The sequence below is a fragment of the Bos taurus genome, chromosome 14, assembly GCF_002263795.3.
Source record: "Bos taurus isolate L1 Dominette 01449 registration number 42190680 breed Hereford chromosome 14, ARS-UCD2.0, whole genome shotgun sequence".
NCBI classification, from domain to species: Eukaryota; Metazoa; Chordata; class Mammalia; order Artiodactyla; family Bovidae; genus Bos; species Bos taurus.
In genome coordinates this window covers 1,006,820-1,029,648 of record NC_037341.1, presented here as the reverse complement: position 1 = coordinate 1,029,648, position 22,829 = coordinate 1,006,820, and the positions used below count along the sequence as shown (strand labels likewise).

Below are 22,829 nucleotides of genomic sequence, written 5' to 3'. Positions count from 1 at the left end.
GCCTGCCTGCCCGGGCAGCACCTGGGGGCGGGGCGGCCCCACCCGCGGCGCGCCCGAATTCCTCCGCCGCCCGCCCGCCGCCGCCGCTCCCGGGACCCTCGCCTAACCCCCCACGGCGGAACGGCCCGGGACCCCAGCCCGGGACCCCGGGAGACCGCTGAGGCCCCGACTTCCGGGGCCCCGCGTCCCCAGGCGCCCATCTGTTCGCCGAAGGCTCGAGGGCCCTAAGCCTGACCCTTGACCCTCGCCCCGGAAGTCGGGGTGACTCGGAAGTTCCGGCTAGTCGCTAGGAAACGGGCCAGCCCGACGCGGGGGGCGGTGCTTCTGGCTTTGCCTACGAGTTGGGGGAGGCAGGTGAAGCAGGTGAGACCTTGAGGGTTGCGCCGAGCCCTGGGCAGGGCAGGGCCTGGGGGCCTGTGAGCACAGAGTGCCCCCCACCACACAGGGACAGCCCCACCCCCGCACACTCTGATGCCCACAGGTATCCGGGACCGTACACGCGTATAGGAGACCCACTGCACACCGGGGACACTTCCCCACGCCAGTCCCCTCCCCGCACTGGCACACCCACACACATGTAGCACACACCTGTGGACAGGAACTGTACAGGCATATAGGGACCTGCACACACAAAGGACTCCACACACACACACACTGACCCCCACTTACATGGGACCCCCGCTCCCGATGCACATAGAAACCCAGGTCCATATAGGACCCTACAAGCACATGGAGGCCTGCACCTGCTGTACTCAGGCGCACGCCCGCGTCCACACGTACAGGACGCTCTGCTGCACAGACTCTGCACACAAGCAGGGCCATCCGCCACAGAACCCTGCAACATACAGGCACCTATGTGAGCACCCAGAGTCCCTCAGAAACCGGGGGCCCCGCAAGTCCCTGAGCCCCGCACACTCCCACCACACTTATGTGCATGCACGCATACACACTCACACTCCCTTCCTTAGCTGCCCCAGCCCCCCAGCCTCCCCCACAAACACTTCAGATTCCTCCTCAGAACCCCAGTTCCCCATCAGACCTTCTGTGAGGGGCCCTTACACGACACAGGCCCCGCCCAGCCCTCGACCATCTGCCCAAGCCCATGGCAGCACCTGCCGCTGCCCTCCCACCTCAAGCTCTGTCCCTCCCCCGCCATAGTGCCCATCCATTTCAGCCAGTCTCCGGTCACCTTGTCCCAACTTTCAGGGTCATTCCCAGTTGCATTTGCTCCTTCCCCAAACTCTCAGTGACATCCATGGTGGGAACACAGGTGTGCGCTCAGACAGCACCTAGGCAGCAGTGCTTCGGGGGAGGGGGGCAGCAACACAGCCTGGGGCAGGGGAGGCCCCCCGTGGGGAAATGTATCTGGGGGTCAGCCGAGTGGGCCAGGGAGAGGGGTGTTGCTCCCGGCCCCGACAACACCTCCTGCCAAGGCCAAGACGAGAGAGGGGTGGGGTGTGGGGGGAGGGCTGGGGGCAGCAGGGGCAGAGAGGCTTCTGCAAGGCCAGGTCGGCTCAGGCTGCTGTTTAAAACGAAGCTGGCTCAGCCTAGTGGTCTGCAGCCAGGAGATGGGTACCAGACATCAATCCTGGGGTAAGGATGGGTGAGCCAGGCTGAGGGGGCAGGGACGTGAGGGCAAGGGGGACAAGCTGTGGCCAGATGTTCTTGCCAAGTGTTCCCACCCAAGCTACTGGGCATGCACACGCCAAGAACCAGGGGCAGGCGGGCGGGCAAGGAAGCCGGCAGGAAGCTGCGTTTGGGGGTGACCCTGTGTTCCCCAGTTCGGCACCTGCTGTCTGTTCCTGCAGGTCCATGTGATGCTGTCCCCACTGCCTCTGCCACTCTGAGCACACCCTCCGACCTTCCCCTCACCCAGGAGAATGAGCAGTAAGAAGGGGGGACCCAGAGCTGCGCCAGGGAAGTCCTTCCCCAGAGCCAAGCCACGGGCCCCTGCCGGTGAGTGTGACCCCTCTGACCTCCAGCCTGGCTCAGACTCTGACTTGTGACACCTGCTGTGCAGCAGCCCAGGAAGACCCTTCCCTGAGACAGAGGAGTCAGAGCTCAGATGTCCCTTCAAGATTCTGACCCTGGGACTGTACCCCTGGGGTTGGGGTCCCGAGGACAGTGTTCAGAGCATAACTTTAGGACATGTGGAGACAGGCAGCAGGCCTGTGGGGACTGAATATAGGTTCTGAAACATCAGGGCTTGAACCCACGCTGGGGACTCTGAGACAGTGCGCAGTCCCCTCTGGCTCTCTGCACCACCTAGGCCATGCTGTGCTGTTCCTTGTCTGCTGCTCCCTCAGGCCATGCTCTCTTTAGCCACTTCCAAGCTGAAAGGTGACAGCATGCCCTTGGCTCAGTCCCGCCATGGGCTAGGAAGTGCATCTCCTCCCATGTCCACCCTGACCCACGGTCGCTCTTCTCTGAGTCCCATTTTTTCTGTCACAGCACTCATCTGAGTTCTTTGCTAGGCTGCCAACACCTTCTAGGCTGTGGCTAGGGGTCCTCCCTGTACACACACCTGTACTGGGGTCTATGCTCAGTAGGGGAGCCCCACACCCTGTTCCCCAGCTTCAGCCCCCCTGCTTGAGCGGGCCTGGATCCCAGAGGCCTCCCAGATCCCCAGACCTGGCGGGATGGTGGTGCCCACTCTTCCACGCCAAGCTGGGTTGGATCCTAGCTCCCCAAAATAGCCCCAGCTGCGTCTGAGGCGGCAGCGCTCCTGGAATGAGGATGATGGCTCAGGTGGCTTCCGCCATCTCATCTCAAGCCCTGGGAACAGGCTCTGCAATAAACAGGAGGCCGGGCAGGTGGCCAGGAAGCTGTGTCGGGCGGGGGAGGGGATGCTGGTCCTGCCTGCTGACTGTCCAACTGGGCTCGGGACCCGGCCCTCACCCCACATGTCCCAAACGCTGTGCTGGACAGTTCCTGCCCCGGCCCACCTGGCCAGGATGCCTGGGTGCTCTGCAGAGACACCTCTGCCTCAGTTTCCCTGAACAGCCCCCTCCCGGGCTCTCTCTGCCTTCTAGCATCGGGCCAGCCCGGGAGGGCTTCCTGTCGAGTGGTCCTTGCAGTGCCCCGTGCAGTGGGCACCAGCCTCACATTGGGCCACAGATTTGCCGCGGGTTGTTGCCATGGTCGCCACACCCCTGAGATGGTCAGCCTCCTCCACCCCAGTCCCCTCCAGGCCTTACCGGGTCTTGGGTCTGCAGCGCCTCAAGGCCCTCGCTGCGGAGCTGCTCCAAGGCCAGGGCTAGCTCCAGCCCCTCCACGCGCACCCAGGCCTGCTGCTCCTGGAGCTGCTGCAGCCAGAGCTGCTCCTCCTGCCACAGCCGCATGTGCAGCTGGGCCTGCTGACGCCGGTCCTCCAGCAGCAGCTGCTCCTGGGCCAGGCACAGCTCGACCTCGTGGAGCCTCAGCAGTTCCGGGCCCAGGCCTGGCACCAGGCCTCCCACCCCGTAGCCCTCCATGTCCGCAGCGGGCACAAGCACCAGCTCGGACCCCACGGCAGCGGCCTGCTCCGGCCTCTCGGCTTCCTGTGGCCGCTCTGGTCTGGCCACCTTGGGGTGCCCCTGGGGAGCCAGCTTGCTGCTGGTCACGTGCCCTGTGGGGGCCACCCCCGCCTCGTCCCCCAGGCACCCTGGGGCGGGGGGCGGGGGCCTGGCCTCAGGGCCCTGCTGCCCAGTGGCCTTCTGTGCCCTGCCCGCCCTCCTGGGCCGGGGTTTGCGAGCTCTACTTCGTTTGCCAGACATGCCCCCGATCTGGTGCCTGTTTTACCAGGTGTCTGCTCCTCGGGGGCCCCGGCTTATCGGCTGGCCGGCCTCAGTCAGGCGGGCCCAGGGGGCTCCCCTGAGAGGCCACGGTGGGCCCTCCGCTCCTGCGGCCCCTCGTGTCTGCCCTTCCCTGGGCTGGCACCCCGGCTGAGGCACTGGCCCGGGCTCTGTCTGTGGGCCTCACAGACCCACTCCGCGGGCTGGGCCGCGCCAGGGAGTTTATAGGGACTTGGCGGCGCGGTGGCTCACCCGGCGCGAGGCTGACTAACACGCTGACACGGCGCAGGGCTGCTGGGGCACAGGCCTCTTCGGCCAGACTGGGAGGGAGACTGAGAGAAACCGGAGGAGGCGACTCGGCAGCCAGACTGCGGGCTATGTGTCGGGACGCGTCTGGTCCTGCCCTGGGCGGGCACCGGTGCCCCCCCACCCCGTCCCACCCCGTCCTCCCCTGCTCCCGGGAAACTCCAGCTGCAGCCCACGGGGCTCGGAGCTGCGTCCCGGGCCGCACCAACCATCCAGGCAGGGTGCTCACTGGTTGCAGATTGCTCTAACCCAACTGCCACAGGAGCCCCTGGCCCCAGCCCAGAGCCAGTATGGTTGGAGAAAACCACCTGGTGGGTGGGGGGAGCTGCGGGGGTGGGGTGGGGTGGGGTGGGTTCTGTGCAGTTGATGGACCCACTGCCCCCTCTGGGGGAGACTTCCGCTGGGGGCCAGGGGCTGGGGGGGGGGGTCCGGGGCGGGTGCCAGGGACTTGGGGGAAGAGGCTGGAAGTTGGAAGGCCCAGATGGCATTTAGTGGACTGACATGGGGCAGTAAGTAAGAGGCCGGCCTGTCCTGAGCTGAGCCAGGGCTCTTGAGGACGTCCTGATTGGGGGTTCGGCGGTTCTGCCCACAGGGGCCAGCCTTTGGATCCCTGGGGACGGCTGTGGGGGCGGCGCGCAGGGCCAGCCTGCCTGGCGGCGTCCCCCCCGCTTCCTGGTGGGAGGGGGCCCCACGCACGGCTCCTCCCCGTCATTTCCCCAGCCCGGGGGCCGCTGACTCACACCCACGCCCAGGGCCCCATCCCAGCCGGCTCCGTCACACTGGCTGAACTGGTTGGCCCGGCCCAGCCCCGCCGGCAGCACCCCTCTCGCTCAGCCCTTGCCCCAGAGGCCTCGCGGTAGGTAGACGGAGGCACAGAGCGGGAGTAGCGTCGGGGCACGGGAAGTGGCACCGGGCGGGTGCAGTGTTAGGGGCGGGGTAGGGCGGGCGGCGAGTCCTGCGGCGGCTTCGCCACACCTGGGCTCCGGGCCTGGAGCTCGGCCCACGTACGGGCGGGCCTGCTCGCCGGCGCCCCCTTGCGGCCGTAGCCCGGCCCTGGTCGCCTCGCGAGGAGGCTGCGGGCGGCAGCTCTTCCGGGCCGAGCTCGCGCCCACTCCTACCCCACTGACCGCCCCCTCCCCTAGGGAAACCCGGAGAGAGCCGCCAGCCGCAGAGGGAGACCGGCCCACAGGGCATGGGGCGCGCGACCCTGGAGCGCCCGGAGGCCCCTGCAGGTGAGAACCCACGCTCCCCAGTGCGCTCTCGGGCCGGGGGCTGGACACTGGGCCGTCTCCGTGTGTACACGCCCCGCGAACGCGTGTGCTGGAGCGCGCCTGCGGAGCGGCCTCGCGGGGCCCCTCTCCCGTACGCCTGCAACTCCAGCGGGACCCCCTCCGCCCTGGCAGAGCGTCCCTGGGGTCGGGGTGTGCGCTCTCAGTCCCAGGCCTGAGTCATGGTGTCTTGGCAGCGGCCTCCAGAGCAGAATCTCTAGGAAAAGTTCCCTCCTGCGGCCCAGACCCGCATTCAGGCGCACCTACCCCCCGGGTGTCCTCAATCTCTGCGGCACTTCCAGGTTTCACACCGTCAAGGCCCTCGCGTGTCTGCCCTGGCTCTGCTCCCTGGTGAGCCTATGTTCACGCTGCTGCCCGCTGCCAGCTCCGTGCCCCCACATCCCCCTCTCGCCCCTCCAGCTGACTCTGGCTCTGAACTGGCCCCTTCATTCCCCTCCGTGTCGCGGCCACCAGTAGCCAGTCTCTCCTGCAAGTGTGGTCCTCCCCAGGTGGCTCTGGCCTCACCCCCAGATAGACTTCCAGCACTGCCAGTCACCTTGGTTTCCCCCCGGACCCCGAAAGGGCCAGGGTGAGGAGCCTGACCTTGTCCTGAGGACAGGGCCGGACCCCAGAAGGCTTGCAGAATCCTGACTGTCGGTTTTATAGAAGTTTTAATGCCCAACCTATGTATTGGGAGAATGTCCAGTAGCAGCAGATGGGGCCTGGAGAGCAGCAGAAATGAGAGGCAGTGGAGGACAGGCAGGCTGGGCCCCGGGAGCCCTTCCCGGGTGGCGCCGCCCCTGTGTTCTCCCTGCTGCTCCGCCAAGGGCTGTCGCCAGGGCTTGTGTCCTGATGTCACTTTCTCAAGATCCAGGCGCCTGGTGAGAAGCCCAGTCTGCCCTTAGGTCCTGCTCCCGTTGTCAGGCCCTGGAGGGACCGGTGTCTGCCCCCTCCTTGTGGGTTTCTGTAGTGGGAAGTGGGCTCCTACTGAATTTTCCAGAACGGAAACCAGCCTCACAAGGTCAGGGTCTCGAGCCTTCAACAGGTCCGTCCACCCTTGTCTGTGGACCTGGAGTAACACAAGACCTGCCGTTGCTTCGCCTCTTTCTGCAGGAGGCGGGTCCCCCACTTAGGCAGGGTGGGTGCCAGGACCACGGACGTGTTACTGGTCTGCAGGCGCGGCCTCGACCCAGAGGACAGACGCAACTGCAGAGCCTAGACTTCAGCCTGTACAATCGGGGTCCCCTCACGGTGGAGGTGTCACTCAGGACTGCTTCGCTCGGGGCTGGGCGGCCAGAAGTGCAGGCACCCCCAACCCCTACCTTCTCCTGCGGCCATGCTCATGTGTCTGGGAGCCTCGGCTCCCTGCAGTGGGTACCCTTCCAGCGTATTCACACTCTGGTCTGTTCCAAGAAGCCCCCCTGCCCCAGAGAGGATCTGTCCTCCTCTCACCATCCACATTTCTGACAATCTGTCCAAATTGTCAGCTTGAGTGCATGAGTTGATGTCAAAACAGTTACTCGGCAGGTCGGTAGCCGGCCTAGATCAGCCTTGACGAGAGGGGCTTGTGCTGCCAGTCGGCCCGCATGCCTTTCTCAGGCCTGCCCACCGTCATTCCAGACTTGTTCACTTCAGGCTCCCGATGCTGGCTAAGCCCTACCCGTTGTCCTGGAGTCGTCTACCTGCACACCGCAGGCCACTCTCCCCGCCATGAACCGGGTACCCCTGGGAGATTCTCTCCTCCGCTGGGACCTCCCGAGAGGAGCTGTGAGGCGGCAGCGGGCAGTCTGAGGGGCGCCTCTGTGTGGACTGAGCTCTGTGGATCGAGCCGGAGTCCCCTGTCCACCTCCAGGAGCGATGTTGCGCGGCAGAGAGGAGTGCATCGGGATGTGTTCCTTTCTGTTGTGAAGGACTACTGTGTGTGCCCAGCGCCACAAGTCCCAGAGCTAGGACCCCGGCTCAGGGTGGGGACTCAGGCTGCTTGTCCTCTAGAGCCCTGGCTGGACTCCAGGCTCCACCAGGGCCCTCCCCATCCCAGAGCTGTTATCCAGATCCAGAACCATGTTCTCAGGGGAGGCACAGCCTTGCTCTGGAGCCTGAAGTCTGTGCTGCGGCTCTCCCACTGGGTCCCCCCGGCCTCCTCCTCCCCACGAGTATACACCTTCAGCTTGTCAGACCTGCCGGCCAGCCAGCCTGGCAGCACACGCCTCCACCAGAACCCCTGGGCTTGACTGTTAGCCTCCTGGACCTCCCAGGACACGGGTGGGATGCTATTCCCAGAGACAGCACCAGCTGCACTGAAGTCCTGAGAGGCCTGCCAAGCTCTGGGCCTCTTGACGGAAGGAGGTCCGAGGCATGACAGCTTAGCTCTTACCTTTAAGGTATCCTGGCACGTCCCAGATCTGCAAGCTCTAAACTTCTCATTAGTGTGGGTTAGTCTCCCATCCTCTGGATCTGCCTGGATCCGTGAGTTGTCGGGATGACGTGGGTTTCTGTGCTAGTTCCCTGTAGCTACTGTAACAACAGTTAATGTACTTTTAGTGTCTCAACAGCACAGATTTACTGTCTTGCAGTTCTGTGGGTGAGAAGGCTGACCTGGGCCTCACTGGACTAAAATCAAGCTGCTTCCTGCAGGCTCTAGAGGAGGATCTGTCCTTTGTCCTCTTGAGCTCCTGCAGGCGCCCGCATTCCTTGGCTCAGGGCTGCTCCCTCCCTGTCCACAATCAGCAGCCTCTTCCCAAGTCCCAGCTCCTCTGCGTCTTCTCCTGCGCCTACTCCGATGACCCCGGCTGGCTTCCTGTCTTCAGGTCAGCTGACAGCGGCCCTAGTTCTGCCTTCAGTCTTTACGGCCTTTGCCATGTAACACAGCATGTTCACAGACTCCCGGGAACAAGACAGGGGCGTCGGCAGGGGCTGCCATCTTGCCTGCCGAGAATAACATGGTCCTGAGACAGGGCAGAGAGGGCCTGCTGCTTGGCGTGGATGGGAGAGCACCACGGGCCAGACGCCGCCACACGCCAGGTGCCCAAAGCCCAGGGTGGCCCTGCTTGGCCCACCGTCTGTACGCATTGCCTTCATCCATCTTCTCCCTCCATTGTTTCTTGCAGAGGCCAGACAGGTGAATTTAGCGGAGATGTGATGGGCACCGCCACACCTGATTTCCTCAGGTCTTTGGGTTTTTAATTTAGGCTTTATTCTTTGAGAGCAGCATTGAGGGGAATGCAGGAGATTCCCATAGACGCCCAGCCCGCCACACATGCACGGCCTCTCCCGTTATCAGCACCCCCACTCACACTGCTGACAGCTGACGAGCCTCACGGACACACCACGGTTCACATCAGGGTCTGCTTTCGGTGTTGTATATCCTGTGGGTTTGGACAAATGTTAATGACACGTACACATCATTGTGCCATCACACGGAGGATTTTCACTGCCCTAGAATTCCCCCCTGTTCTGTCTGTTCCTCATACCCACTTCTATCCCTCACCACCACCAGTCTTGTTATTGTCTCCATAGTTTTCCCTTTTCCAGGACGTCAGATACTTGGAATCATACAGTATTATAGCCTTCTCGGATTGTTTTTTTCACTGAGTAATATGCATTTAAGTTCAGTTCAGTTCAGTTGCTCAGGGGTGTCCGACTCTTTGCGACCCCATGGACTGCAGCACGCCAGGCCTCCCTGTCCATCACCAACTCCTGGAGTTTACCCAAACTCATGTCCACTGAGTCGGTGATGCCATCCAACCATCTCATCCTCTGTCGTCCCCTTCTCCTCCCACCTTCAATCTTTCCCAGCATCAGGGTCTTTTCACATGAGTCAGTTCTTCACATGAGGTGGCCAAAGTATTGGAGTTTCAGCTTCAGCATCAGTTCTTCCAGTGAATACTCAGGATTGATTTCCTTTAGGATGGACTGGTTGGATTGCCTTGCAGTCCAAGGGACTCTCAAGAGTCTTCTTCAAAACTAGAGTTCAAATGCATCAATTCTTTGGTGCTCAGCTCTCTTTATTAGTCCAACTCTCACATCCATACATGACTACTGGAAAACCCATAGCTTTGACTAGACGGACCTTTGTTGGCAAAGTAATGTCTCTGTTTTTTAATATGCTATCTAGGTTGGTCATAACTTTCCTTCCAAGGAGCAAGTGTCTTTTAATTTCATGCCTGCAGTCACCATCTGCAGTGATTTTGGAGCCCCCCAAAATAAACTGTCACTGTTTCCATTGTTTCCCCATCTATTTGCCAGGAGGTGATGAGACCAGATGCCATGATCTTGGTTTTCTGAATGTTGAGTTTTGAGCCAGCTTTTTCTTATGCCATTATCTTCATTACCTCCACCATAGTTTGGTCTCAGGTCAAATAACAGGGAGGGAACACAGCCTCGCCCATTAACAGGAAATTGGATTAAAGATTTACTGAGCATGGCCCCGCCCATCAGAACAAGACCCAGATTCCCCTTCAGTCAGTCTCTCCCATCAGGAAGCTTCCATAAGCCTCTTATCCATCTGATCACATGGACCACAGCCTTGTCTAACCAACACGGACGGGTCATGGCGGAGAGTTCTAACAAAACCTGGTCCACTGGAGAAGGGAATGGCAAACCACTTCAGTATTCTTGCCTTAAAAACCCCATGAACAGTATGAATATGCATTTAAGGTTCCTCCATAAGTGCATATTACTGAGTGAAGGAACCGGGGTCCTCACTCCAGGACTTGTGGCGTCAGGCGCACAGCGGTTCTTCAGGACAGAAAGGAGCACATCCGGCCGCACTCCTCTGTGCCGCACGAGGGCGTTCCTGCGGGTAGAGGGGGCTGCAGCTCTCCACCCACCGCGCTGAGTCGCTCAGTCCGCAGGGAGGCACCTCGTGTTTTTCTGTGTCTTGAGAGCTCACTTCCTTTTAGGGCTCCATTGTCTGGATGAACCACAGTTTAGTTACCCACTCACCTACTGAAGGACATCATGGTTGCGTCTACGTTTTAGCAATTATAATAAATCTGTAAACATCCACGTGCAGGATTTGATGTGAGCATAAGATTTCAATTCCTTTCGGTAAATACGAGGGAGCACAGTTATTAAATTATTAGAGTATGTTCACTTTTAATGGCACCCCACTCCAGTACTCTTGCCTGGAAAATCCCATGGATGGAGGAGCCTGGTGGGCTGCAGTCCATGGGGTTTGCGAAGAGTCGGACACGTCTGAGCGACTTCACTTTCACTCTCACTTTCATACCTTGGAGAAGGAAATGGCAACCCACTCCAGTGTTCTTGCCTGGAGAATCCCAGGGACGGGGGAGCCTGGTGGGCTGTCGTCTGTGGGGTCGCACAGAGTCGGACATGACTGGAGTGACTTAGCAGCAGCAGCAGTTTTATAAGAAACTGCCTAACTGTCTTCCAAAGCAGCTGCAGCGTCCTGCGTGCCCACCGGCACTGACCGCGGGTTCCCTTGCTCCGCACCCTCGCCAGCACCTGGTGTCAGAGTGTCCGCCTTCTGGTTCCTCTACCAGGCCTGCAGAGGTATCTCACTCTTGTTTCACTTTGCATTTCCTGCTGACAGGTGATGTGGAGCATCTGTCACATGCTTTCTGTGCCAACAGTATAGGTTCTTTGCTGAGGTGTCTGTTCAGCTCTTTGGCCCATTTTAAAATCAGGTTGTTTTCTTACTGTTAGGTCTTAAGAGTTCTTTGTATATCTCAGATTACAGTCCTTTATCAGATATGTCTTCTGCAAACATTTCTCCCAGACTGTGTTTAGTAGAGAAGAAAATTTTCATTTTAGTGAAGTCCAGCTTATCAGTTGTTTCATTAATTGTGCTTCTGGTGTTGTACCTAAAAAGTCATTGCAAGGTCATCTGGGTTTTCTCCTCTGTTACCTTCTAGAAATCAGTTTTGTGGGGTTTTTCGTTTGTTTGGTTTGATTGTAAGACATATAGGATCTCAGTAACCCAGCCCAGGATTGAACCCGGGTTGCGTCAGTGAAAGCCCAGAATCCTAACCACTAGGCCACCAGGGAATGCTCCAGTTTTGTTTCATATTCAGGTCTGTGATCCATCTTGAGTTGATTTCCATGAAGGGTGTAAGATCTGTGTCCAGATTCACTTTCTTGCACATGGACGTCCAGGTGTTCCAGCAACATCTATTAAAGAGACCACCTTGGCTTCACCCATTGCCTTTGCCCCTTTGTCAAAGGTCAGCTGACTGTATTTATAGGGGTCTCTCATGTCTTTGGTGCTGGTATTAGTCTCTTCATTTCCTCCAGGAAATTGTTCTATTTTGTTCACGGTCCTGGTGGGAACGGGGAGTTTCTCAAGCTCCCCTCTGGCTCTTGCTACGGTAACAGCCCTGCTGGTCAAGAAGCCAGTGTGAGCATTCTGCCAGCAGCCGAGTGTCCCTGTCCCAGATGGACCTGGGAATGGACTGGGGCTACAGCGCCGCCTGTCCCTCAGCCTTCGCTCTGAAGACAGGACTGTGATGATGTGACAGTGCACCCCCCGCCCCTCCAGGCAGCAGTGTCAGTTCAGATATCACGTCTGTGGGCCTCCAAAAGTCTCTATTCTCGTTTCTCCAGGGCTTCGTTGACCCTGACAGAGGCCACCAACTCCTCCGGGGCGGGCAAGGGAATGCCAGCCTGGGGAGAGCACTTGGAGAGGCTTTGCAGGGCCTCCAAGGGTATCTGGCATTCTCTCACAGCAGCTGTGAGTCTTTGACCTTGACTTTTGTCTGGAAACTGGGTTAAAGACTGGTGGCTGATGTCAGATTTTGGGTGGATGGAGCCTGCCCTGCCTCTCGCCCTGGGGTCTCTGCGTCCTGACTGTCCCCCTGACTGCTGCCTATGTCGATAGCATCCTGGCCCCACATCTCACTGCTGCTGCTCAGCCTCTTTGGTTCTGGGCTCCCATCTCCCACTGACCTGAGGACAGCCCACTGGCCTCCCAGCCCAGCCTGCCGATGGTGAGGTCACGGGTGTTTCTCACTGTTTGATGCAGGGCTGTCCTCTGAACCCTCCCAGGGGGCCTCACAGGGGGAGGCTTAAACAAGCACTGTTGGGCCGCCGTGGGCCTCTTCCCGGAGCCCACCTGCACGTCCCTGCTTCATCTGCTCAGCCCCTGACGCTCCTTACTGGCCTGGGTGCAGCAAAGGGGTCTTCGGGCGAGGTCATCGTGATTCAGAAAGACCGCTCTCCGCGGGCAAGGCGGAAGGAGGCGTCCTGGCGCGCGTGGCCGGCTGCGGGAGCCGGCAGGTGTGGCCGCTGCCCGGCAGCGCCGGAGCAGAGGGATGTCGAGCAGGCAGGCGGGCGGCGCTGCGCTGCCGCCGCCTCCCGCGCCCCCTGCTGGCGAGATAAACGGAGCGGCGGCGGGGCCCGCACCACTGGGTGTCCAGGCCCGGGGCTGTGGCCTCCACACACGCCGCCCCCGCACGCCTGTGTGCTCCCTCCGCGCAGTGCGGACGGCCGTCCGCTCTGCCTGCCGGCAGGTCCTTCCGCCTTGGAAGCGGCCGTGTCTCAGCTCGTGGTCTCTGTGAGTCAGGAATGCAGGCACAGCTCAGCCAGTGTCTCCTGGGCACGATAAGCCCCACTTTGACCAGTGGACACGACAGTGTTTGGGGGACCTGGAAACTGCTTCAGAACTAGAGCTTAGTCCCCAGTGTCTGCCTGCTGTCCTTCCTCCAGGGCCTGGTCACCCTAGTCAGTGGACCGGGGCCTCTGGGAGGCTGGGAGGCTGGGAGGCAGATCTGTGCACACCGAGGTGGGTCTTGGGCCGTGTCCTGAAGGGACGCAGGCTTCCCTTTCAGCCGCAGGTGCGAATTTGATTCACTGTGATTCCTGCGCTTCTCACCCGGGTTACTGGCATCTCATGTCTCTCCCATGGCTAGGGAGCTGGGTGCCAGGTCAAGGACAGAAACATGACCAAATATACTGCATGCTTGTGTCGCTAGGGTCTGTTTCCTGGCACCTTCTGGTACCTGTCAGAGTGCAGTCAGGAATAATAATTTTTTTTTTTAGTTTTTAAATTTTATTTTAAAAATATTTATTTATTTGGCTGTGCTCATTTGCTGACTTCTACATTTGATGTCGCTATAAAATGTCCCAGGAGAGCATAGTTGGATTTATTTCCTACTTGGGTGCTCGAATAACGTTTTCCTGAAGGGCCAGCAACTTAAATAGGACATATCCGATGCCAGCTGTTCTGCTCCCTGGTGTATTCTTTGTCCTTTTTGTCTTAAGATTCATTTCAGAAATTTTTGTGTGTTTTGTCTCTAAATACTTTCCCCATCACTAGACTCCACATTCCAGAGACACTAAATCATCGTCCTCACTCTGTGCCCTCACCTGCATGCCCCACTCTGCACCACACGGGCTTCGTTTCCCGCTGCTCTTGCTGTAGTTGTTGGCCTGCAGAACTGAGAATTAAAAAAAAAAAAAAAAGAACTGAGAATTGTCTTCCATCTTTTCTGTGATGACTCTATTATCTGCCTCCTCGTTCTGTTTTTTTCCTCTTGTCTTTGATCCCTTGAATTTCTGTTTTTATTAAGCTCCTCCCCAGCTTGCGGTGCCTGTGGAGAGCTGGCTCTTCTGCTTGTTTTCCCCCAGTCTCCTGAATGCCGCATCGTCTGGGGGCACGTGTGCACCTTCTCCCTGCCCTTTCCTTCACGCTGAGCTTGGCAGCTGGGTCTGTTGCTCCTCTGCTCTGACTCTTAGTTCTTGCTCAACCAAGAACGCAGGTTGAGCAGTTACTCTCAGGACTCACCGGTTCTATTACTGGACTGTTGCAAAGCCCTGTGCAGTGTGACTGTCATCACCCCATTTAGAGAAAGGGATCCTGAGGTGCAGAGAGGTTAGGCGGTCACACATCACAGGGTCAGAGAGTGGCAGGTGGGTGTGAATGCCTCTTCTAGTTCTAGCGCTGGGACCCTCCACTGTGGCCGAGTCTGCTGCCGGGCTCCAGGCTGAGTGCAGGGACAACGGATCACAGCTCCCAGGGGCTCCCTCTTCTGAGCTCCAGTGCACTTGTGTTTGAGATCACCCACTTCAGCCCTGTCGGCCCTGGCTCAGGGTACGGCTGCCTGAATTTGGAGGGGGTCCTTCTGGCTTTCAGAGGGAGGGCGTCTTTGAGGATCAACAGTGGCTTCTCGGTCTTGCTTGGGTTTCCCACCACCATCTCCACATATCTCCCCAAGCTGCGGGCTCAGAGGGTGTTTGCAGGGTCGCAGCTGTCTGGGATGGGGAAGGGCAGGCTTGGTGCCAGAGATCTGGCTCAGCCTCATTTGCTCTCTGCCGCTGGGTTACTCTGGTTTGGTCGTGTTTGTGTATTTTAGAACATTTTTGATCCTTTGGTCTGGTCGGGAGGGATTTCGCCTACTCCACTCGCCTTGTTAACCTGGAGCTCTGGCACACCTGGTGTTGGCCCCGCAGCCGCGAAGATCGCAGCGTGGAGAGAAATCCTGGGATCCATAAGCCCTCTCCCCACTAGCAGGGCCAACCGCGGAGGACCGAGCAGCCACCATCATCCAGTGTGCCTTCCGGAAACTCCTGGCGAGAAAGGAGCTGGCCCGCCGTCAGCAGGAGCATCAGGACTACCAGGAGCTGATGGAGAAGCTGCAGAGGGAGGTGAGATCAGGTGGGGCTTGGGGCGCGGACACAGGGCCGGGGGCGGGAACTGTAGGTCTGGGGGCGGGGACGTAGGGCCGGAGGCGGGGACACAGGGCCGGGGGCGGACACTGTAGGGCTAGTGCGGCGTGGGATGCAGGGCTGAGCTGTAACCCGACTGGATCTCCCGCAGGCCTTCGTGGCCCAGGTTCGGCGCGAGCAGGAGGCGGCCCGGCGGCGGCAGGAGGAAGCGGCTGCGGCCGAGCGGCGGCGGCAGGAGGAGCGGCTGCGCGGGGCGCGCCTGCTGGAGGCGGCCTTCGACGGGAACCTGGGCGAGATCCAGGCGGTCCTGCGGGAGGTGGGCGGCGGGGCGGCGGGGCGGAGGGTCCTGAGCTTGGGGCGCCGCTGACCCCCGCCTGGCGCAGGTGGACGAGCTGCTGACCCGTGAGGGCGTGGGTTGCGACGCGGCGGGAACGGCGCGGCGGCTGCAGCGGCGCTTGGCCCTGGTGGATTTTGAGGACAGCGGCGGGAACACGCCACTGTCCGAGGCGGCGGCGGGCGGGCAGTCCCTGGCCATTCAGCTGCTGGCCGAGCAGGGCGCCAGTCCCAACAGCAAGGTGGGCACCGGGGCCCGCGAGGGCTGGCGGTCGCGCCTCGCCGTGGCGGGCCCTGCTCAGCCAGCGTGTCCCACAGGGCGCCTTCGGCCGGACCCCGCTCTACCGAGCGGCCTTTGGGGGCCACCTGGAAGCCGTGGAGGTGCTTCTGAAGCTCGGAGCTGACCCCCGGGTGTATGCGGACGACGGGAGCACCCCCGAGCAGGTGCGCGAAGGAGGGCAGAACTCCCGCGGGACGCTCGCTCCCCTTCTCCCAAAGCTGTCAGGAGCCTGGTGGCTCTCCAGGCTGGGTCCTGACCTTCCTGGACCCAGCAGGCCCTCTCCCTACGGAAGTCCTCGCTGTGAGCCTTCCCGGGAACGCGCCATCAAGACCACAGCTCCCGGCTTCCGTGGGCCTCCTCTGGCCAGGGTTCTTCTCTTCTGCCTGGACCCTCAGTCCGCCTCAGAAGTACTGTCTCCAAGGAAGGTGGGGAAACAGCAAGGCTCCTGGGGGCAGCGCAGGGGCCCAGGGGTTGAGGGCAGCATTTGGCCTGCACATCTGGACCCTCACCCTCAGAACTTCCCCGTTTCTGAGAAAATTGATCCCTAAGCCCCTTCCCCAGGTGCCTCGGCCTGGCAGCTCCTCCCTGGCATCTGGAAACAGCACCAATGGGCCTTTTCCCAGGCCCTCGGCTGGAGACCGAGGGGGCCTGGATTTCTCCCGGGCCCTGGAGGCCTGGTCGGATAGGTGGCCCAGGACCTCTGGGAACAGCTGTGCAAACGGGTCAGCCAGTGCCACCACCTTCTTTAAGCGAGTCTGAGTTGAGTCTCAAGCCTCGCCCCGCCCCCGAGTCGCAAGCCCTGCCCCCGGTCCTGCTCCAGGGTTGCCCTTTGTACTTTCCTCTGCTCTGCTCTGCTCTTCTTTGAAAAGCAACAGAACAGGTTTTAAAAGACCAGCAGAGCCTTTGGCTTCAAACTACTGCTTCCATGCTAGACGAAGGAACAGTAGTGAGGCCAGGAGGACGGAAGGGCCTGGCCACAGCCTCAGGGTGGCTGGAGTGAGGAGCCCACCGGGAGGCCCCCCCCTCAGATGCTGGTGCCCTGGTGGGCCGGGGCTGAGGGGTGTTGAGGAGGACGTGGAACCCACTGGTGCCTGAGTTTGGGGGAGGGGTGCAGGGGGCACTGAGAGGAGCAGCACACAGCTGGGCAGGGGGGAGCAGGAGTCCTCTGGCTGTGGGGGGAACAGGGACAGTCTCTTTAAGAGGTGGTGCTGGAGCAATTGGATGTCCACAGGCAAAGGAATGAACCTCGACCTAAGCCTTGCACCCTATAAAAAGACTAACTCAAAGTGGATTATGGATTTAAATGCAAAGCGTAAACTCTAAAACGTACAGAGGAGCACAAGAGAAAATCTTTGGGAAAGATTTCTTAGACAAAAAGCACAGTCAGTCTATAAAAGAAAAATACCCCAAGAAATTGAGCTTCATCAAAATGTAAAACTTTTGCTCTGCTGAAGCCCCTGTTAAGTGGATGAAAAGACAAGACAGAGAAGGAGAAAAATCCTTGCAGACCACACGTCTGACCAAGGACCCGTATTTACAATATTTAGACAGCTCTCAAAACTCAACGGTAAGTCATGCAATCCAGTGGCTGTATGTGTGGACGTAACTGATTGCTTTCGCTGTATACCTGAAACTAGCACAGCACTGTAAGTCAACTGTGCTCCAGTACAATTTTTAATAGAGATCCAGAGGTGTGTAGGGCGCCTTTGGGGATCCAGGGAATATGAGGTGTCTCCTGCTTGTGAGGAAATGCCTCAAGGCTGGGGACAGAACACCTGTCAGGACGGGAGGAGGGAGTGCCTAGCCTGTCGCCACCAGCCTGGGCAGGAGCTCTCACAGCCCTTGCAGCACTGGGTGGGGCACTTGGAAGGACCTTGCCTCAGTAGTGAGGATCAACGCAGCTCTGGTACAGCCTCGCCAATCTCAAGGCAAGACCCAAAGGATAAAACTTCCCAGGTAATTTAACTGTATGCCAAAATTCAAGAACGTGTATGGAGATACAAAATATACAGTTCCTAACAAGACAAAATGCACATTGTCTGGCACCAATGAAAGATTACCGGGCATACAAAGGAGCAGAAAAATATGACCACGAGAAAACTTGACCAGTCAAGACAAATGAACTGACGTGGGTCACAGTTAGTGTAAAAGACTTGTAAACAGCTATTGTAACTGTATTCCAGATGCTCAAAAAATTGAATAGAGAATGGAAGACATAAAAAGCTTAAATTCTAGAGGTAAAAAAGACAGTGTCTGCAATGAGAAACAAAAAGCTATAGGTGAGATTAATGTCAACTTAGAACAGAGCTAAAGGTTGGTGAATTTGAGGCTCACAAGAGAGAAACTGCTACAAGTACAAACAGTCAGAAGAGCAATTCTTCTAAATGATGACCATGCACGAGCTGTGGGACAGTTTCAGGAGGCCTACTGTGTATGTAATTAGTCTTCAAAGGAGAGAAGAAACAGATAAACATATATACTTGAAGAAATAATAACCTTAGGGTTTCCAAATTTGATGAAAGGTATAAACCGTATTCCTCAAATCTCAATAAACAAGAAACAGGGAGAAAAATCAGGCTAAGGCACAATGGGATAACATTTCTCAAGGCTAGTGCTAAAGAGAAATCTTATAAACAGCCAGAGGAAAAAAGGCATAGACAGGAAAACAAAGATAAGGATTATGGCAGACTTCTTGTTGGAAAGAGTGGAAGTGAGGAGAGAGTGGGGCAGCGTCTTTAATGGTACTGAAGAAGGAAACAAATCTTGTCAACCTTCAATGCTATGCTCAGTGCAAATATCTTTCGTAACTGAAGGCAAAGTAAAGACATACCTTTGCAGACACGCAAAAGCTGGAAGACTCAATCACCAGTGGACTCACACTATAAGAAACATTAAAGGAAGACGTACCAATAGAAGGGATGCCAGATGGAAATACGGATCCACTCAAAAGAGTGAGGAACGCTAGAAAGGGTAACTATGTAGGTAAATATATGAGATATTGCCTTATTGTTTAAACTTACTGAGAAGGTAGTTGAAACAAAAAATAATGGCACATGTCCTGTGGTTTTATAACACATGGAGGTACACATACTGAAAACTGCACAAAGTATAGTTGTTTGCTTCAACTGTGTGACACAAAGATAAAGGTTGGCAAGGGGAAATGAAACATACTGTGGGAGGTTTTTGTATGTAAAGTGGTACAATATCATTTAAAGGCAGTCTGTCATAAGTTAGAGGTATACGTATGCTGGAAGCCCTAAAGCAGCTACTAAATATCAATAGAGTTATAGTGTAAAAAAAGAGGAAAAGGAAGATCATACTAGAACCAGGAGAAAACAATAGCAAAGGGTAATTTGAAACTCAACCATATCAATAGCTTCATTAAGTGTAGAAGGTCAAAAGACCCCAATTAAAAGGCAGACTGTCTTTTGGATTAAAAAAACATCCAACTAGAGTGACTTGCTGGTGGTCCAGTGGTCGAGAATCCACCTTCCAATGCAGGGGACGCAGGTTAGATCCCTCGTCAGGGAGCCGAGATCCCACGTGCAGAGGAGCAGCTCAGTCGGGCACCGCAGCTGCCGACCCTGCTTCAGCGCCTGTGAGCCACAGCCGGAGATGGCTGCATCGCAACAGAGGGCTCCGTGCCAGGCTAACGACCCGGTACAGCCCAATGAGTACATGTTTCTTGAAAATTCAACAGTATTCTGCCATAAGAAACAAACTTTAAAGACACAAATAGAAAATTAAAAGGACAGGACAAATGTGCTGGGATAACACTAAGAAAGCTGAAATGAATATATTAACATCAGAAAAAGTAGACTTAACAGAAAATATTACTGGGGAGAAAATAATCATTTCATAAGCACAAAGGATTCATCAAGAGGACAAAAGAATCCTGAATGTTTTTTGCAGCTGTACATGAAGCAAAAACAGAGAAGTACAAGAACTAAATCCACAATCACAGTAGCAGATTTCGGCATCCCTACCTCAGCAACCGGTGAATCAAGTAGAGAAGTCAGTGATGTGGTGGTTTAGTCGCTAAGTTGTGCTCGACTCTTGTGACCCTGTGGACTGTAGCCCGCCAGGTTCCTCTGTCCATGGGGTTTTCCAGGCAAGAATGCTGGAGTGGGTTGCCATTTCCTTCTCCAGGGGATCTTCCGAACCCAGGGATTGAACCTGGGTGTCCCACACTGCAGGCGGATTCTTTACCGACTGAGCCACGAGGGAAGCCGCCAGTAATGCTGTAGAACTGAGTGACCTCAGCCACTAGCTGTGCCTCTGTCTGCCATCCCTTCATCCCTCATCTGTCCATCTGTCCTTGTTTTCATAAATTTATCCACTCAACCCAATCTTTTTTCCCTGAAGTGGATTTACTCTTTCATCAATTCACACCTTTTCTCATTAGCTTATGAGTCATTTATTAATAAACTTGCTGGTCTGGCTACTCGCTACTGTATCTGTTTCACCCTTCCTACCACGGTAAGCCATCCTCATTTATTCATGTATTTAACTACTATCAATTCACACAGCTATCTATCCATCCATTCACACACCCACTTATGCTGTTTACTTGAGAGAAGTAAATTTTGAGGGAAAAATTTTTTTTAATTCTCTTTAAAAATTTTTATTAGGCTGCACCGGGGTTTAGTTGTGGCGTGTGGGATCCAGTTCTCTGACCAGGGATTCATCCTGCAATGAGAGCACCGAGTCTTAGCCGCTGGGCCAGCAGGCATATTCCATACTTGAGAGGAAATTTTGAAAAAGCAGGGACTGTGCTTTTGGTTGTCACATGAAAGGCATTCACAAGTTGTATTGAATGATTGGATTGGATTCATCTATCCATTTGTTCAACCACCTTCTTATCTAAGTTATTCATCCATTAAATCCCTTCATCTATTAATTTTTATGTATCAATTCATTATTTCATCCATTCATTCAGTTAACCCAAGAATCCTTCATTCTTTTGTCATTTAATTCATTAACTTACTCATCTGCTCCATCTGTCCATTTCTCTCATCCCTGATTTTGCACATCTTTGAACTTTCTTTTTGTATACAAACCACATACTGAACATTGTACAAATCAAAGTTGTGTGGCTCGATTAAACCCGGATTAACCTCCTGAGTCCAGAAATGAAATGCTGCCAGGCCCCTGTGCCCCATGCTGAGAAGCCCGCCTCCTACCACCGTTCCTCACTCCGGAGCAGGAGCGGAGGGGCCTGGGATGGGTGCGGATAAGGGCTGTGTCCTACAGATGGAGGTCTGCGAGGGGACAGCAAAGGCTGCAGCCAGGGACCCTGCAGTGGGGGCTGGTGGGTGGGGTGTGGAGGAGGAGGGCAGGTGGGGGGATGCGGAGCCTGAGGTTTCGGGAGGGAGGCCGTGGGGACCCTCCAGCGCCCGGCTTCACGGGTGCTGATCACGATGGTCAAGGCTCCGGGCACCTCCCTGGCCCACTGTCAGGGCCGCCTTTCTGCCCCGGGGTATCCTGTCTGAAGTGGGACTGTAGCACCTCCCCAGGTGAAGAACAGGCGGCCCGAGCTCTTGACCAGTGGCTTCTGTCGCTAGGTGGCCTCGCTGGACACTGTGGTCAGCGTGCTGCAGTCGTGGGACCTGAGCCTCACAGATGCCATGCTCCGGAACATGGAGGCGGAGCAGGAACGCCGGGCCCAGGAGGCAGCGCGGCACAAGGAGGCAGAGGCCCAACGGTGCGGCGGGTGGGAGGCGGGGGGCTGGCCCGGGGCTGCTCTGACCACCCCCCTCCACCGCAGCATGAACCTCAAAGTACAGCAGCTGGCCAAGGAGCAGCAGCAATGTCACCAACAGGTGAGCCGCCTGCCCCCGGAGGGGAGGGCGGGTGGGCGGAGAGCTGGGAGCGCGGAGGCGCCCTGTGGACCCCTAACCTGGTCTGGAGGCCAGCTCGCCCCCTTCCCCACAGCTGCAGCAGGCCTACTGCGAGCTCAACCGGAGGATCGCGGAGCACGACAAGTGCGAGCGGAGGGGCGTAGGCCTGGCTGAGCTCACGCTGCAGGTTGGCTTCTCCCCCTTGGACCTGGGGAGCCCCACCCCTGGGCTGTCAGCTTCCAGCAGCCACCTCTTGGGGCAGGGCGCCCCCTCTTCCTTAGGGGTCCCAGCTGTGCACGGCAGGTAGGTGTTGGTGTCCAGCCTTGCCCTGAGCAGAGCGTGGGGGCCCCCCTCCAGGCCATCAAGGATGCAGAGGAGCAAGTGGACAGGCTCCAGCAGGAGGCCCAGAAGGCAGAGGAGGTGCTGGCCCTGGCCAGGCTGGAGCTGCGGGAGCAGACCGAGGAGGGTGGGTGGGGCTGGGCTGGGGCTGGAGGCGGGAGGGTCCCCGGTGGGTATCTGGGCCGCCCCTCCCATCGGCCCCACATTTACACCCCCACAGCGGAGGAGGAGGTGCCCGGGCTAAAGTGCCAGGTCAGCGAGCTCCACGACGTGCTGATGAAGGACGTGGGTGACCGCATCCGCGCAGACGGCAGGTCAGTGGTCCCGGCAGGCCAGGGGTGGGCTGGGGGTTCTAGCAGATGGCAGTGACCTGGAGGCCACCCCCAGGTGGCCTCTTGTCATCGACCCTTCGGGCCAGGCGGCCACATTCCTGCGCTATCAGGACACCAACTACGTGGACGCCGTGAACCCTGACCACCTGAGGCCGGAGAGGATCCGGCTGGCGCTGCTGGGGGCACTCAGGTGAGGTGGGCGGAGGGCAGGCGCCCGGACGCCACACCACTCTCGCCGCAGCCCTCACTGCCACAGCCTACGCCGTCCCCGCAGGTTCGGGAAGCCCCTGGTGTTTGACCTGCGCGAGGTGGATCTGTTCCCGGCCGTGCAGCAGCAGCTGGAGGCGGTGCAGCCAGGCCTGGTGCAGGAGCTGCTGGGCCGCGGGCTGCTGGAGCAGGAGAGGTACCTGTCGCTGCTGCGGCCGACCGATGGGCCCGAGTACAGCCCCAACCAGTTCCAGGAGGCGCACCTGCAGCACTTCCGCCTCTTCTTCGTCACCAAGGTTCGGTGGCCCCCGGCCGAGCAGCTGCAGGTCCTGCTGCCTGTGCGCGTGCAGCTGCCGGGCGGGGGCCTCTAGCAACCCGCCCCAATAAAGGGCCCGACCCCAGGTGACATGTGCGTGCAGTGTGCCTCCTCTGTGTGCGCGTACCACGCAGGGGAGCGGGCCTTGGGGTGGTGAAGGCAGTCCCCCAGCCCCCCTCCTACTGGGGGGCAGCCCAGTCTGGGTGAGCCA

The 22,829-nt window shown here is 58.0% G+C and overlaps 1 protein-coding gene and 1 long non-coding RNA gene across 7 annotated transcripts; one reads left to right on the top strand and one right to left on the bottom strand.

Moving 5' to 3' along the window:
• The first annotated feature begins 277 nt into the window (after positions 1-277).
• IQANK1 (IQ motif and ankyrin repeat containing 1) lies at positions 278-22,714 on the top strand. Of its 6 annotated transcripts, XM_005215269.5 has the most exons (14): positions 278-363; positions 1,809-1,956; positions 5,222-5,311; positions 14,814-14,950; positions 15,123-15,287; positions 15,355-15,546; positions 15,623-15,748; positions 21,149-21,288; positions 21,352-21,406; positions 21,519-21,611; positions 21,782-21,890; positions 21,984-22,077; positions 22,151-22,285; positions 22,370-22,714. In XM_005215269.5, the coding sequence occupies exons 2-14, from the start codon at positions 1,881-1,883 to the stop codon at positions 22,671-22,673; spliced, it is 1,716 nt and encodes a 571-aa protein (XP_005215326.1). In that variant the 5' UTR covers positions 278-363; positions 1,809-1,880; the 3' UTR covers positions 22,674-22,714. The 6 variants fall into 6 exon arrangements, with proteins under 6 accessions (XP_005215326.1, XP_005215325.1, XP_005215324.1 ...); XM_005215268.5 differs by having other exon boundaries at positions 14,817-14,950; positions 21,149-21,406; XM_005215267.5 differs by having other exon boundaries at positions 21,149-21,406.
• On the bottom strand, positions 6,002-13,373 carry LOC132342145 (uncharacterized). Its single transcript, XR_009490395.1, has 2 exons — positions 12,420-13,373; positions 6,002-8,712 (listed from the first exon to the last, which is right to left on the bottom strand). It is a non-coding gene; the product is annotated as an uncharacterized lncRNA (long non-coding RNA).
• Positions 22,715-22,829: the final 115 nt, after the last annotated feature.

Bases quoted from the DNA above. Each gene is read 5' to 3' on its own strand.
- IQANK1 (XM_005215267.5), top strand. From the start codon at position 1,881: ATGAGCAGTAAGAAGGGGGGACCCAGAGCTGCGCCAGGGAAGTCCTTC. The intron at 5,312-14,813 runs GTGAGAACCCAC...TCTCCCCACTAG, and splicing joins GCGCCCGGAGGCCCCTGCAG to CAGGGCCAACCGCGGAGGAC. The intron at 15,547-15,622 runs GTGGGCACCGGG...CGTGTCCCACAG, and splicing joins GCGCCAGTCCCAACAGCAAG to GGCGCCTTCGGCCGGACCCC.